General features: G+C 39.3%; 1 protein-coding gene across 1 annotated transcript in view; it reads left to right on the plus strand.

The window, feature by feature from the left end:
- Window positions 1-15182, plus strand: part of LARGE1 (LARGE xylosyl- and glucuronyltransferase 1) — a 347751-nt gene that overhangs the window by 269877 nt on the left and 62692 nt on the right. Inside the window, exons 8-9 of the mRNA XM_026695460.2 lie at window positions 1551-1663; window positions 7299-7424. Coding sequence (XP_026551245.1) covers window positions 1551-1663; window positions 7299-7424 — 239 coding nt within the window. The remainder of the gene's footprint in view (window positions 1-1550; window positions 1664-7298; window positions 7425-15182) is intronic.

Genomic DNA, 15182 nt, shown 5'->3' on the forward strand with positions numbered 1-15182 from the left:
TAGATAAAAATTAAAAACTATTTCCAAAGAATGGGAGTGAAGGAAGATTCATTTTCTACCCTTTTGAATGTATTACATTCTTATTAACTAAATCCTTGCCGTCTCAAGGTAATCCACAAGTAGGAAGAGGCATTTTATTATCCGTAATCTGAATTTGTGATAGAAGATTCTGCTTTACCCTGACCTTCAATCTCAGGGATAATACCTTTGTGATATACTTGGGCACAAATAGTCTTTCTGATTCTAGCCATCTATGCAAACTCCAGGCAGGATTAAAGTTCCTTTTCAGAGCATTAAACAACAGCAAAATAAATAAATAAATCAATAGTTCCATGTTGAAAAAGGCTGGTTAAGATTTCATCACAGAATATTATAAAGGGATTCCTCCCTCCCCCATATTTCACAAATCCTTTTTTGCAGCAGAAACAAATAGGTATTTGAAATATTACTTTTTTTTAAACCCGGTGAATCAATGTGGTATTTATTTTCATAATAAATTCAGAGGGCATTCATGAAATCACCAAGAAGTCTCTCCAAACTCATTACTCAAAGCATCATGTTGCCATATTTTTATTTGACGTTTCAGATAAGGTGCTTCAGGATTCCAGCTCCTTTTGGTATGGTAACATTAAAGAATAATTTTATAGCTCATGGTTGAAATGTGGGGTACTTGGTGCTCTTTGAGTTTAGCTCTTTTGCATTAGCAGCAAACCCAGTATAAACACGAAAGTGTTATTGGTGAATATATCCTATTATGTCAGTCTTGTGAAACTTTTAAATTTTAGTGATGACATGTGTGAGTATGCATTAACGTCCTTTGATCTACTAATCTTTTGAAGATTAATTATCCATGTGCAGAACAGGTAGTCCAAATGGAAAGGAAACTGACTGTAACAAATGTTGTACTCTTGATAATGAATTCTGCATTCAATATAATTAATTTACATAAAGATTTATGTATTGTGATTAAAACAGTCACCTTATCCAATATAACTTACTCTGATATTTATATTGGTCCTTTTATTAACTTTGTGTAGGGACATATGAAAAATACATCTTTTTCTTCTGAAAATGCTGGGTGTTTTAACATGAGCCTTCCATTTGCAGATGACCTGCATTTTTTGATTTCTTTTTTTAACCAGAAAAAGATAAATTAAGTGGAAAAGATCGACGTCCTTTACAATGTCATTGATTGCTACTGGAACTCTCCATCCGAAAACACCAAGTTTGCTTTCTGGCATGCACATATTTCTGCTATTTAAAACCCTGAGGTGCACATATAATTGAAAACTATTATGTTTATTTGACAGGTAGATTGACAGAAAGAGATCCAATTGTTTATTCAAGAATGCTTCTAATTTGTGAGGTTTCTTAGGCTAATTTCCCTCCCTTCTTTTTGTCCTCAGCATGATGGAATTGCTCATAGTTTACAGTTAATAAAACTTCTGTTTTAATCCTGATACAACCATGCTGAATCACAAAGGACTAGCTTTTTGCCATTTTCACTACAGCTTGCCTTTTTCTTTGTTTGCACTGCTTATTGATTCCAGGGGTTATTCTGTTACTTCTGGATAAATTGCGCAAGATGAAATGGGAGCAGATGTGGAGACTCACAGCTGAAAGAGAGCTAATGAGCATGCTTTCCACCTCTTTGGCTGACCAGGTGAGTGTGTACTGACTAATCCTGAATGTAGGGAATGGAAAGAGAAGACTTACCATTTACATTCCAAACTTGTCCAGCCAATGTTGATGGTTCCCTACAGATAGTACTTGACTTAGAACCATTTGTTTAATGACCATTCAAAATTATGACCATGCTGAAAAAAGAGACTTATGACCATTCCTCACATTTCTGACCAACACAACATTCCCATAGTCACATGATCAAAATTCAAGTGCTTGTCAACTGACAGGTATTTAGTTAGAGTGGTTGCAGCTCACGTGATCACCATTTGCAAACTTCCCAATAGAGTTTCAACAAGCAAAGTCAAATGGGGAAGTTGGATTCACTTAACAACAGTGTGTTCGCTTAACAACAAGCCAAAAAAGGTCATAAAATCATAAAATGTGTGATTCTCAGAGCGATAGAGATTCAGGTTCCAATTGTGCTCATAACAGGGATTTTCCTAATAATAGATTCTGGTTGGTATGAGAACAACAAATCCAATTTTCCCAGAATAATCAAAGTGCTGATACAGATTGTATAAGCAAACTATGTTGAGGTATTGGAAATAGCTTTCAAGAAGCACACTTTTATCAATTTATAGTTATTCAGGGTTAAATCTTTTTAGGAAAGGAATTTTACATCTTAAGAATCATTTAACTATTTAAATATCTATATGCTATTTTCTCTGTTGCTCACTGTTCTGTTGAAACAATTTATGAACAAAATAATTATGAATGAATCAGATAAAATTGTAGTAAATTTTAATTGAAAAGCATGATGCAGAGATTAGGAAAGTCTTTGGCTTGATCTAGTTTTTTTTTTTTTCCAAAGTCTATTTTCCACTCACCTTCAGGAGCTCCCCCTTTTAGAAATGGAAAGCTACAGATTTTGAAGAAGCTTTTAAAAATACATTATTTTTGCCATTATCAGTTCGACAAGCATTCTTTATTATTTCCTCTGACTCCTGTTTTAACAATCACTTTTTGTCTTTTTCATTTTATACCATATCATGAGAGTGCCTCACAGACATTAAGGATATTATCCTCAGAGTATACCTGAGAGTTGGAGAAGACTCATTATTCCCAATTTTTCAGAAAGGATACAGACATGTGAAGCAGTTAATGTTCTGATACAAAACCAATCAAAACCCCTCAGTTCAGCTGCCATTTCAAAACCATTTCCTTCTGCACAATCTATGGAAAGCCATTGTGACTTCTCTAGAGTTCATGTTTCTAAATTTAATTTGGCTTTCAGTTTGCCTTTTTAAAATTATATATTTTTAGGACGGGAACTCCTGTGCTGAGTTGGAGAAATGAAGTGGGATTTGAACTTCGTTTCTGTAACCAACAGCAAGTGTTCCTCTCCCATTCCGTGCATGGAGTGGAGGAGAAATATTTGGGCAAGCTGCAGCAATTTACAATCTATCCTTCCAGCTTCTCCACTATCTTTCTGGGGAAGTGGCAAAGAAGTGCAAATGAAGATCACTTGATCGCAGAGCATTTGGCAAGCAATCCTAAGTGTGACATGTTGCCAAGCACCCGGATAACAATGATTTGACTACTGGAGTGTCAGGAATAATGTTTTACAATGGCCAGAATGCTTTATGGAACATTGTGTGGTCATTCCAGTTGAGGACTGGAAAGATTATGCTACAACTTTCAAAACAAATTTATTTTGAAAGCCATTAGGAGAGACTTGAGTAAGAGATTACACAGTACAGAGACAGAAGTAAGTGTAAGGAAGAAACTCAAAATAATCCTGCCTTGATTTTGTGTAGTATTAGATGGGACAGCAAGAAACTTGGACAGGGTTTCAAAATTATGTATGTAACAATAAGGTAGCATTGCTGGAATCCCTAAAGCATTTCCTAAATCCCTAAAGTTTGTTTCTTGACCTACCTCAAAGGTCTGAGAAGAACAGAAGAACATTACATTAGGGACTTCTGTCCTCACTGTGAGTTGTGTTGGGGGGGTGCACGAAGGGAGGCTCAGCCAATCTTGTTGTACACATGTACTCTGACAATAAAGGTAATAATAATAACATTAAAACTTTAAATTAAAATAAAAACTACATTAAATAAACATCAACATTTAACCAGGCTCACAATACATTTTGAAGAAGCATGGTCTTTATAGTTTTCCTAAAAGTTAAAGATAGAGGCTATCCATACTTTGGGATTGGGCTAGCTTCTCCAAAGAGCTGAGGCAGCCAAGGAGAAATCCTATTTTTTGTTCCCGCATGTTTAACATTTTGAAAGGAAAAACTATTTGAAGCATTCCGTCCTTAAAAGATTGCACAGCACAAAGACAGATGACTTGAAGATGTTCCAAAAGTATCCTGGATCCAAAACTCTATAGGTCAAAATAGAACTACATCCAGAAACATTAGGTATCCAATACAATGCTTAGATGAAATAAGAGCTCACACCCATCAGCAGTTTGAAGTTTTCAAGTGAAAAATGAATCAAAGACAATCAAAGATTGTGGAACTGCCATTCTTCCCAAAGCCAGATAATAAGTTCACAATGAGCCAGGTGATTTTTTAATAGACTGCAATTTCATCTTAATAATAAAAATAGATTGAGCTACTTTTTTCCCATCCTGTCCCCAGCTTCCAACACCAGTTAAGAACATACATTATATCTTCTCTTAGTCTAGTGTAGGGGTGCCAAACTCAAGGACCGTGGGCCAGAGCCAGCCCATGGGGCCAGTGAAAATAGACTCCCAATCTCTGTTTTTTACTGGGACGGCCTCATGCAACCCTCTGCCTCCAACACAAGTGATGTCAAGCTGGACATGCCCACCCTGGCACCCCAAGGTCAAACACAACTCTGATGTAGCCCTCAATGAAATTGAGTTTGACACCCTGGCCTAGTGTGAAAATATACAGGTGGGTATACCATCTATATATTGGTGAAACCTTGCTCTGAACTTATCAATGATCTCTGGGACTACCAAATGAAAATAATTAGAACCATTGTGAAACAGTCCATGCCCTCAAAGATAATGTAAGAAGATACTATGGTTGATGAATTTCATAACTGCCTGGTAGTCTGAAAGTCCAAGATAACAATATTCCTTCCATTCAAAAACAGTGTTTTTCCACAGTGTTTCCAGTTTCCATCACACAACCAGATCAAAAGTCTGAAAACTTTCAGGATAATCTGCTTTATTCAGAGTCTCTGAAAATTATATTTCATCATAATCTCTGAAATGTTTCTTAAACAGGAAAGGATAGGGACTGGACAATAGTTGTCCAATATTGCAAGATAAGAAAATGGCTTATTCTATTTTTTTTCTCTTTCTAGGGAAAAAGACTGTAAGGAGTGATATATATGTAGGCACTGTTTCATTACTTTTGCAACATAATGGTTAGGATCAATCACACTTTCCTACCTAGTGCTCTACATATAATGCTAAATGGTGGGAAAGTAGACAGACAAAAAGATAGTGCTTTTCCAATATTGTAGATACCGAGATCCTTGTAAAAAAATGTTTCAAGTAAGGCAGCCTGGGTTTAAATACAACGGTTATATATGGAATTCAATTTAACTGTCTGGTGAGAAAAGTATAATCTTATAATCAATACCCATTCTGAACTGAAGGCAGAAGTGATTGAAGCATTTTGGATTAACTATTAGCCTTGACAATATATAATCACACGTTGCATTTCCAGGATGATACACATCTAAGTACCTGTAGATGTTTTATCTAACCATGTTTTCTTTTTTGCTCCCCCTGCCTTCTATGTCTTTTTATCTTATTTTGTTCTCCATTTTTATTCAAAGTGTGGCTTTTCTGCAATGTTCCCTGAATTTGTCTTCCTATTCATCACTACCACCACCATCAACAACAACAACGAAAAGAGATAAAATACAAAATCTCTATTGTTTGTTTCAAATTTATCACTTTTCTTCTCACTCTGAGTTGAAGAGATACCACTGGTGGTATATTAGATTGCACCTTATGCATAAAGCTACATTTCATGATAGCCAGCAAGCTTCAGCAGAGTCAGAACTCCACTACTTAGATTTTAAGTAGTGTGTCAAATAAGGCCACTATGTTCCTTCACTAAAATTCTGAAAGAACAGCATTGGTTTCAGGTTTCTTTTTAAGCCTAATTCAAAGTGTTGGTGATCATTATTAAAGTCCACCTGAAACAGAAATCACCACACTCAAATTATCATATTTATGACAAATTATGTAAAGATCTAGCTCTCTCAAGAAATGTGTATTCCTTGGAAAGGTGAGATAGAGATGGCTAAATAGGGAAATACGGAAATTGCCTTGAAGAAAGGTTAACTCAACCCAGGAAAACAGTGATGTGTGTTTTCCAAAAGAAAACTCAAGATTGGCCTGCTTTGACTGTGTTTGGTGTAACAGGGAGAGAAAGAGAAGCGCTGACAAATTTTCTGCGGTTATAGCCTATATCAGGGGTGTCAAACTCATGGCATCTTGTTGTCATGTGATATATCATGACTTTTTCCCCTTTCCTTAAAACGGGGGATGGACGTGGCCAACATGTGGCTTATATGGCCTGCAGGCTGCAAGTTTGACACTCCTGGCTTATATCAACAAAGTTCTAGTATTTGTGATGTCTGTTTTCCAGTCTGGTCTATTTCAAATGACTGACAGATGGGCTCACAGTATGATAGATATACCATTGGAAGGACCTAGGCTAGAAGGAGATCGTGCTGGGGTGTATCTATCTAGTTGCTAAGAATTAGCACCAATTTGATGGCATATAACTAGTCAAACAATGTGGAAAGTCACTATCTAAAGAAATAATATTCCTATCATGCCCTTATCTACACTCTTCTGTTAGAAGAAGTATATTATTAAACTTTTTTTTAAAGGAAGGGTTTTTTGGAACACTGCAACACTGGATGCTCTCACTAGGGAAATATAGTAGAGATTAGGATATATCCTTTTAGCTCCAAATTAAAATACACCTGTTTACTTTTGAAGGTAACATTGAATATCTTGAAGCTCTTGTTTTTAAGTTGTTAATTCAGTTAAGTCTAAATATATTTTTATGGTTTATTATGATTTGTTGGTTCATCCTTCTTAGTTTGAAGTTTGATGCTTTTTACTTCAAATGTTGTTATAGAATGTTTTTTTAATCTTTTATTATGAAGATACAGTATTCAAATTTGATAGTGACATAATGTATGTGGGCAGATTTTAACAAGGGAAGGGGTAGGCCATTTTGTTTTATAGTTAGTCTTTCTTGAGAACCCAACAGCTGTCAAATGTGAATCAGCAGCGAAGTTTCAGGTTATATTGACAAATACAGAGTCTGACTGACAACACTTTTTTTCAAAGCTAAAACCCCAAACCTTGACTTTTAGTTCTTATTTATTTTATTTATTCAATATATTTGCTGTCCATCTTCATAGAAAACCACTGGGCATTTTCCAGCATTAAAACGTTGAAATCCTTATACATAAAATACCTTTAAAAGTATAAAACTAGAAATTCCAATCAAGATAAAATAAGATACTTAAAAGATGGGGAGCTGTATATATGCAGTGTTTTACCCATATTCTTACTATAATTATAAAGACAGTTTACAATATGAAATTGCTTTTCTGCAAGGTGAAAAATGTTTGTCTGCTTGTTTATTTTTCTAGGATATTTTCAATGCAGTCATCAAACAGAATCCCTTTCTTGTCTATCAACTTCCCTGTTTCTGGAATGTCCAATTGTCAGACCACACTCGCTCTGAACAATGTTACCGGGATGTTTCTGATCTTAAGGTAAGTTTCAATTAATTGACTGACTAGTAATAGCCCACTCTGCATGTGAGTAGAGAGAACAAAATGATGTAATATATCTGGTTTGCTTTAGTTTTGCATATACTTATTCACAAGTGTTTTCTGCCAAATTTCCTCAACATTAAAATTAAAACATACTATTTTGATAAATACTTTTCTCTGAGTTGCACAATTTGGCATGCAAATTTCCCTATCCTAAGCAGTTTTAATTCAACTTCCCCTTATATATGCATTTTAATACAAGAGTTGCCTTACAAAATATATTATTTTAGCATTATATGAACAAACATGGAAGTAAGTATTTGTATTTGTGTAAGAGGAGATTATAAAAGTGTGGATAATGCATTTTAGAATGATATATAAGTGCGTCAGATGTAATTAACCAGACTTTCTTCCCTCTCTTTCATATATTTATGGCATAAAACCTAGAGATGTTTTCAGCTCCAGAAAAGAAAAATGCTCATTAAAACTATTTGAAGCTGGAAACACCTGCAGGGTCCAATGCTTTCATCAAAATGAGAACCGCAGCATTATTGCCATTGCAATGGAAGCTCTTCTCGGTTTTAGATATATGCGCAAATACAACCACATACAAAAGGGCTAACTTAGCATTTTAATAGCATGGTGTCACTTTTGTTATTTACCATTATCTCTCTATCAGAGCAATCTTCAGTTTCATTTATAAATAAAATGGAACCAAAAGAGAATATCACTTCTTTGACATTTTTGTAGATCAGGGTTTTTATGCCTATTAACGTATAGTTGTTTTCATGTGTATTCAGAAGAAATAACACTGTTCAGTGAGAATTGTTTCCAGATAAGTAATGCAATGGTTTATTGTTCTTATGCCTTAAAAGTGGCTGGACATGGGAGATTAAATGTAATTATTATGATCTTATTATCACCATGGATGTTAGCTGAGAACTTAGAGCAGGGGTGTCAAACTTGTGTCGTCACGATGTTGTCATGTGATGTATCATGATTTTTCCCCCTTTGCTAAACCGGGTGTAGGCATAGTCAGAGCGTGACACATCCAGCCCAAGGGCCTTGAGTTTGACACCCGTGGCTTAAAGCATATCTTCCTTTGGAGAATTGTTAAATAGATTAAATAAAGCATATTTCAGAAAAACGATCATATTATAGGTAGCCATCAACTTACAACAGTAATGGAGCCCAGAATTTCCATTGTGACTCATGGCGGTTGTATATAAAGACACCCACATGTCTGACTTAGTTTTACAACCTTTTGTGGAGTTCATGAAGTGAATGTCATGGTCGTAAAGAAAATGCTGTGGATATTAAGTGAATGCTGCAATCATTGAGCAAGTCAATAGCAATAATACTTAGACTTATATACTGCTTTACAGTGCTTTACAGTGCTCTCTGAACAGTTTACAGAGTCAGCATATTTGCCCCCAACAAAATCCTCATTTTACCCATCTTGGAAGGCTGAGTCAACCTTGAGCGTGGTGAGACTTGATTTGCCAAATTGCAGGCAGCTGGCAGTCACCAGAAGTAGCCTGCTGTACTGCACTCTAACCACTGTGCCACAGTGACTCAATGCATTCCTATGAGCAATATTTTTGCCAGAAACTAGCTGAAAAGGTTGCCAAGTGCTTGAAATGTCATGTGACTGTGGGGTGGGAGTGCTGCCATTGGAACTCCAGGACCAAGTTGTAGCTACCTATTGGGGAAGGGCATCATAACTTTGAATGGTCCTATTCAATTGGTCATTTACCAGGGACAATCTGTATTTTGTCTTTCTCAAACATTGGCATTATTGTTGCTCCAGTCATAAGGATATTGCATACAGTAGGATTTTCCAGACACTCAAAAATGTTTTCCACTTAAAAACCGTAGATAAATTTTGGAATTTTTACTAAATAAAATACCCCTATGCTTAGATATCTACATATATGATATCTCACATAAATGAGTACACCCACTCACATTTTGTAAATATTTAAGTATATCTTTTCATGTGACAACACTGAAGAAATGACACTTGGCTACAATGTAAAGTAATGGGTATATAATTTGTATAACAGTGTAAATGTGCTGTCCCCTCAAAAATAACACAACACACAGCCATTAATGTCTAAACTGCTGGCAACAAAAGTGAGTACACCCCTAAATGATAATGTCCAAATTGGGCCCAGAGTGTCAATATTTTGTGTGGCCGCCATTATTTTCCAGCACTGCCTTAACCCTCTTAGACATAGAGTTCACCAGGTTGCCACTGGAGTCCTCTTCCACTCCTCCATGATGATGTCATGAAGCTGGTGGATGTTAGAGACCTTGCACACCTTCACCTTCCATTTCAGGATGCCCCACAAATGGTTCAATAGGGAGACATGCTTGGCCAGTCCATCACCTTTATCCTCAGCTTCTTTAGCAAGGCAGTGGACGTTTTGGAAGTATGTTTGGGGTCATTATGTTGGAATACTGTCCTGTGGCCTACCCTCCAAAGGGAAGAGATTATGCTCTGCTTCAATATGTCACAGTACATGTTGGTATTCATGGTTCCCTCAATGATCTGTAGCTCCCCAGTGCCAGCAGCACTCATGCTACCCCAGACCATGACATTCCCACAACCATGCTTGACTGTAGGCAAGACGCATTTGTCTTTGTACTCCTCACCTGGTTGCCACCACATACGCTTGACACCATCTGAACCAAATAAGTTTATTTTGGTCTCATTGGACCACAGGACATGGTTTCAGAAATCCATGTCCTTAGTCTGCTTGTCTGCAGCAAACCATTTGTGGGCTTTCTTGTGCATCATCTTTAGAAGAGGCTTCCTTCTGGGATTACAGCCCTTCAGATCAATTTGATGCAGTGTGTGGCATATGGTCTGAGCACAGACAGGCTGATCCTCCCACCCCTTCAACCTCTGCAGCAATGCTGGCAGCACTCATACATCTATTTCCCAAAGTCAACCTCTGGATATGATGCTGAGCACAGCCACTCAACTTTTTTGGTTGACCATGGTGAAGCCTGTTCTGAGTGGAAGCTATCCAGTTAAACTGCTGTATGGTCTTGGCCATCATGCTGAAGCTCAGTTTCAGGGTCTTGGCAATCTTCTTATAGCCTGTGCTATCTTTATATAGAGCAACAATTAGTTTTTCAGATACTCAGAGAGTTCAGTGCCATAAGGTGCCATGTTGAACTTTCAGTGATAAGAGAGTGAGAGCAATAACACCACATTTAACACACCTGCTCTCCCTTCACACCTGAGACCTTGTAACACTAACAAGTCACATGACAGCACAGAGGGAAAACAGCTACCTGGGCCCACTTTGGACATTACCACTTATCCTCACTTTTGTTGCCAGCAGTTTAGACATTAATGGCTGTGTGTTGTGTTATTTTGAGGTGACAGCACATTTACACTGTTATACAAACGTTATATCCACCACTTTAACTTGTAGCCAAGTGTCATTTCTTCAGTATTGTCACATGAAAAGATATACTTAAATATTTACAAAATGTGAGGGGGTGTACTCACTTCTGTGAGATACTTTATAATCATAGACCTTGGAGATCTTCTAGTCCAAAGATAAATGGCTGTCCAATCTTTTCTTGAAGACTTCCAGCAATAGAGCACTTTCAGCATCAGGAGGCACGCTTTTCCATTTATTAATTGTTAAATGTCAGGAAATTTCTCCTTAGTTCTAGGTTGGATCTCTCTTTAATGATCTTCCATCCATTGTTTCTTGTCCGTCTCTCAGGTACATTGGAGAATAAGTCGATCACCTCCTCTTTGTAACAGATTCTCAAGTATTGGAAGACACCTATCATATCACCCCTAATCCTTCTCTTCAATAGGCTAGACATGCCTAGATTCCTTAACTATTCATCATACGGTTTAGCCTCCAGACCTCTTATCTTTGTTGCACTTTTTCTAAGGTCTTACACTTTATCTAGGGTCTTACCATCTTTCTTCTAATATGGTGACCTAAACGGGACACAGTATTCCAAGTGAGGCCTCATTAATGCAATATAGAGGTATACTATCATTTTTCTTGATCCAGGTACCACTTATTCTATAGATGCGCATTTGATTTTTCCTGCCTAAGTGAAGGACCCTTCTTGTCTCACCACTGAATTGCATCTTGTTGGTTCATGCACAGACATAAATATATAGGACTGTGGTCACCAACCTTTGTGGCTTGGCAGCCCGGCTTGCAGGGGGGGGAGGGAACAGGGCCATGTGAGTGGTGGGCTGGTGCACTCAGCCTTGTGCAAGTGGCAGACCAGTGTACATCTGCATAGTTTGACTTACACAAGCAGCGGGCCAGCATGCATACTCACAAGTATACGCATACTCTGGCCTGCCATCAGGCAAGTTGAGTTGCATGCTTGCATTGCCAAATTCTGAATAGGCCATGGCCCAGAGTTTGTATAGGATACTGCTATGTGAAGGCAAAATCTGGCTGGGAATATAAACACATTTTGCTGTTAATGTTCACATTCTGCTCCTAACAGACTTGCCAGTGGAACAATCCTAACAGACTTGCCAGTGGAACAATCACCACAATCAAGATAACTCTCAATAGATATCATTCCCCCGCCCCCCAAAATAATTGGGGCAAGGAAGATGTTGTGAGATGGTGCGCTTATTTTATCACATTTACAAGCTGCAGGTATCTTTTTTAAAATGTAAACAACATAGATTTTCTTCATAGACTCCCCAAGTTATTTTTACAGAATATTTTGGGCAGTCAAAGAAGAGTTGCTGTTGAATAAAAGGTTTGTACCTTTTGCAAAAATAGTCATTGTCAAGTCATAAATTAAGTATAACTCCCAAAAGCTGTTTGAGAGCCAGATCCTAATACAAATTGACTAAAGTAATGCAAGAGAGGGGAATTTTACAAATATGTATATTCCTCATGTTTGCTATATAAAGTAAGTAGAACCAAAGTAATTTCATTCTCTTTGTACACTTTTGATGGGGGAAGTGGAAAGGAGAAAGAGATCAAGTTTTTTCCCTGTTTGTATTATAAGCTAATGGGATAACTGTGCAAATTGCTTTCCATCTCCAACCTAGTGTCAGTTAACAAATCCCTGTTCTATAATTACGCCTAGCAACACCGGGTGTCTCACGGAAGTCATGTTCAGCTCTATTTTTGAAACAGAGCTGCAGCTTAAAGTTGTTGCTTCATGAGCGAGGCCCTATGGATCATATTAAGCTGGACCGATCAGTTTCATCCAAGAATAATTTCACTTGTGGATCTGCCCTACTTGCATTGAGAAATACTATATCTATTAGTTTAATAGGCAGTCACTGGTGCATATGTGTGGTCCATGGGGAGGAAAAGTGTGGTTGACATATTTAGCACAAGCTTGATTTTTAAAACAAAAATGTGAAAATTAAGCAGTTTCAATGACATTTAAAATAAATGGCCCGATAAAGTATATTTGGCACATTCAGTATTTCATACTGATTCCAGCTGGAATGAAGAATAATGTAAAAGAAACCTTCAGGGGATAGAAGAGAAAGAGATGAATGGTACACGTTGGCATTAGAGGATTAGGAAGGATTGTGTGGGAAGAAAGAATCATTGCAGATTTTAAATTCCGAACTAAGCTGGACAAGATCTTAGCATTCCTTAAATCAAACAAAACAAAATTATTCCTATCAAGCAAAAAAAAGGCAACAATTTAATTTCATCTGGTCCCAGGATCCCAGGGATTTAGGGATTTGTCAACAGTTACCAAAGTATTCTATTTCAAAGTTAGCTATTATCATAAGTGGCTGTTGTTCATTTGTATGTTTTTCTCTGTTGCTTCGCTTGTAATTTTGAGCAATGAATGCCTTTTGTGTGAGTTGTGTGAGACAACTTGAGGCCCAAGAACCAGCCCTCCTAGAGATAGTTGGAGGAAGGGGGAAACATCCTAGCCCTCACTGAGCACAACTTCCAAACTTCGTGGTTTCCTGTTATTTTGATGTAGGAAAGACATAAGTAATATTGTATAAGCTCTAAAATAAGTTAGAATAGCAAGCATAACTGTTTTGTTTGAGCAATGAGAGGCTGAACCAGAGCATGAGTGCAACAATACTTTATTTTACAATAAAGGGCTGACCGTGCTTGCCAAGCCTGGAACTGGCTCGCAGCAATCAGCAACCGGTTGGACCCCGCAGCCTGCTTTTATAGCTGGCTGCTGGGGAGAGCCAACCAATGGGAATGGGGGAATAACGCCCACGTAAAGTGAGTGGACCTGAGTGAGAACTCCTTGAGTCCTCAGGACATAACACCCCTTCCCCCCAGATGCGAACATGCATAGTCCTTGAGGTAGACGGGGGGGTTGTGTTGGCGCCCGGAACGGCGCAACTCGGGAACATTGTCTGTCTGTTCGGTACCAGTCTGTGATGGTCGAGCCGGCATAGTGTCGCCAACACTCTCTCTGGACTGGGCATCCTCGGGAACCACCGGGTTGGTTACTGGGGTCGAGCTCTCGTGGGTTGGATCAGGCTGGTCAACTCTCTGGGCGCTGTTGTCCAAGTTTGGACTGACCGGAACGACCGCTGGTGCAGACTGGTCGCTGGGTACGATGTGGCTGGGCGGCGGATGAGGCGGTTCCCCTTCGATTGGAGACTCTGGATTCTTGTTAGCAAGGGTGCTGAGGCGCCTTCTAAGCTGGTCTATATGTCTCCTCCAGACGCGACCATCCTCCAGCCTGACTCTATACGATCTCGGCCCGGTGATGGCGATGACCTCGCCTGGAATCCACAGTGGGTCCCCAGCGAAATTCCTTGCGAATATCGGCTCCTGTAACAAAAATGTCTAACCCCAAGTAGAAGCGAGGGAGAGTCAGGGCAGTATTGTGGGTGCAATCTGTCCAATACAGTCCTCAGGCGCCGGCCCATCAGAAGTTCCGCTGGGGACTTATTGGTGACTGCACAGGGGTTGAGTGCTGGCTCATCAGGAACCATGAGAGTTTGTGGTGCCAGTCATCCCTGCCAAACCTAGCGAGGGCCTCTTTGGTGGTCCTGACGGCCCTTTCAGCCAACCCATTACTGGCAGGGTGAAATGGGGCTGTGAAAATGTGGCGAATGCCCAGGTTGGCAGCAAAACGGCTGAATTCTACTGATGCGAACTGTGGGCCATTATCGGAGACAATGGAGTCGGGTAGTCCATGTGTAACTAACAGGCGCGTTAACACGTTGGTGATTGCTAGTGTGGTGGTCGTGGATAGCTGTGCCACGTCTATCCATTTGGAATAAGCGCCCACGACCACTAGGAACATCTTTCCATGCACGGGCCTGCCAGATCGATATGGATTCTAGACCAAGGGCGTTGGCGCTCTCCCATCTGGTAGGGGTGGCGATGGGGGAGCAGGACGGGATTCCTGGCAAATGCTGCAGGAACTTACCCAATTGACAATGTCCTCGTCTAGACCCGGCCACCACACGTAGCTGCGTGCTAATGCCTTCATTCTCACAATGCCGGGTGTCCCTCGTGCAACGCTCCAGGACTCGGGCACGCAGCGAGGTCGGAATGACCACCGAGTGCCCCACAGTAGACAACCCTGCAAACTGGACAGCTCCTGCATGCGAGTCTTAAAGGGTGCGAATTTGTTATCAACGTTGCCTCCCGGCCACCCCTCCTCACCCAGTCGAGCACCTGGGCGAGCGTTGGTCTGCCTTGGTTTTAGCGGCGATGTCAAGGGCGGTGATGGGCAGGTCCAACTGGGTGATTTCAAAATGGCGTTGACAGGAGCTGGGTCTTCAGCCGG

Source organism: Pseudonaja textilis, chromosome 5 (assembly GCF_049901715.1).
Source record: "Pseudonaja textilis isolate UNSWEBS1 chromosome 5, rPseTex1.2, whole genome shotgun sequence".
NCBI classification, from domain to species: Eukaryota; Metazoa; Chordata; class Lepidosauria; order Squamata; family Elapidae; genus Pseudonaja; species Pseudonaja textilis.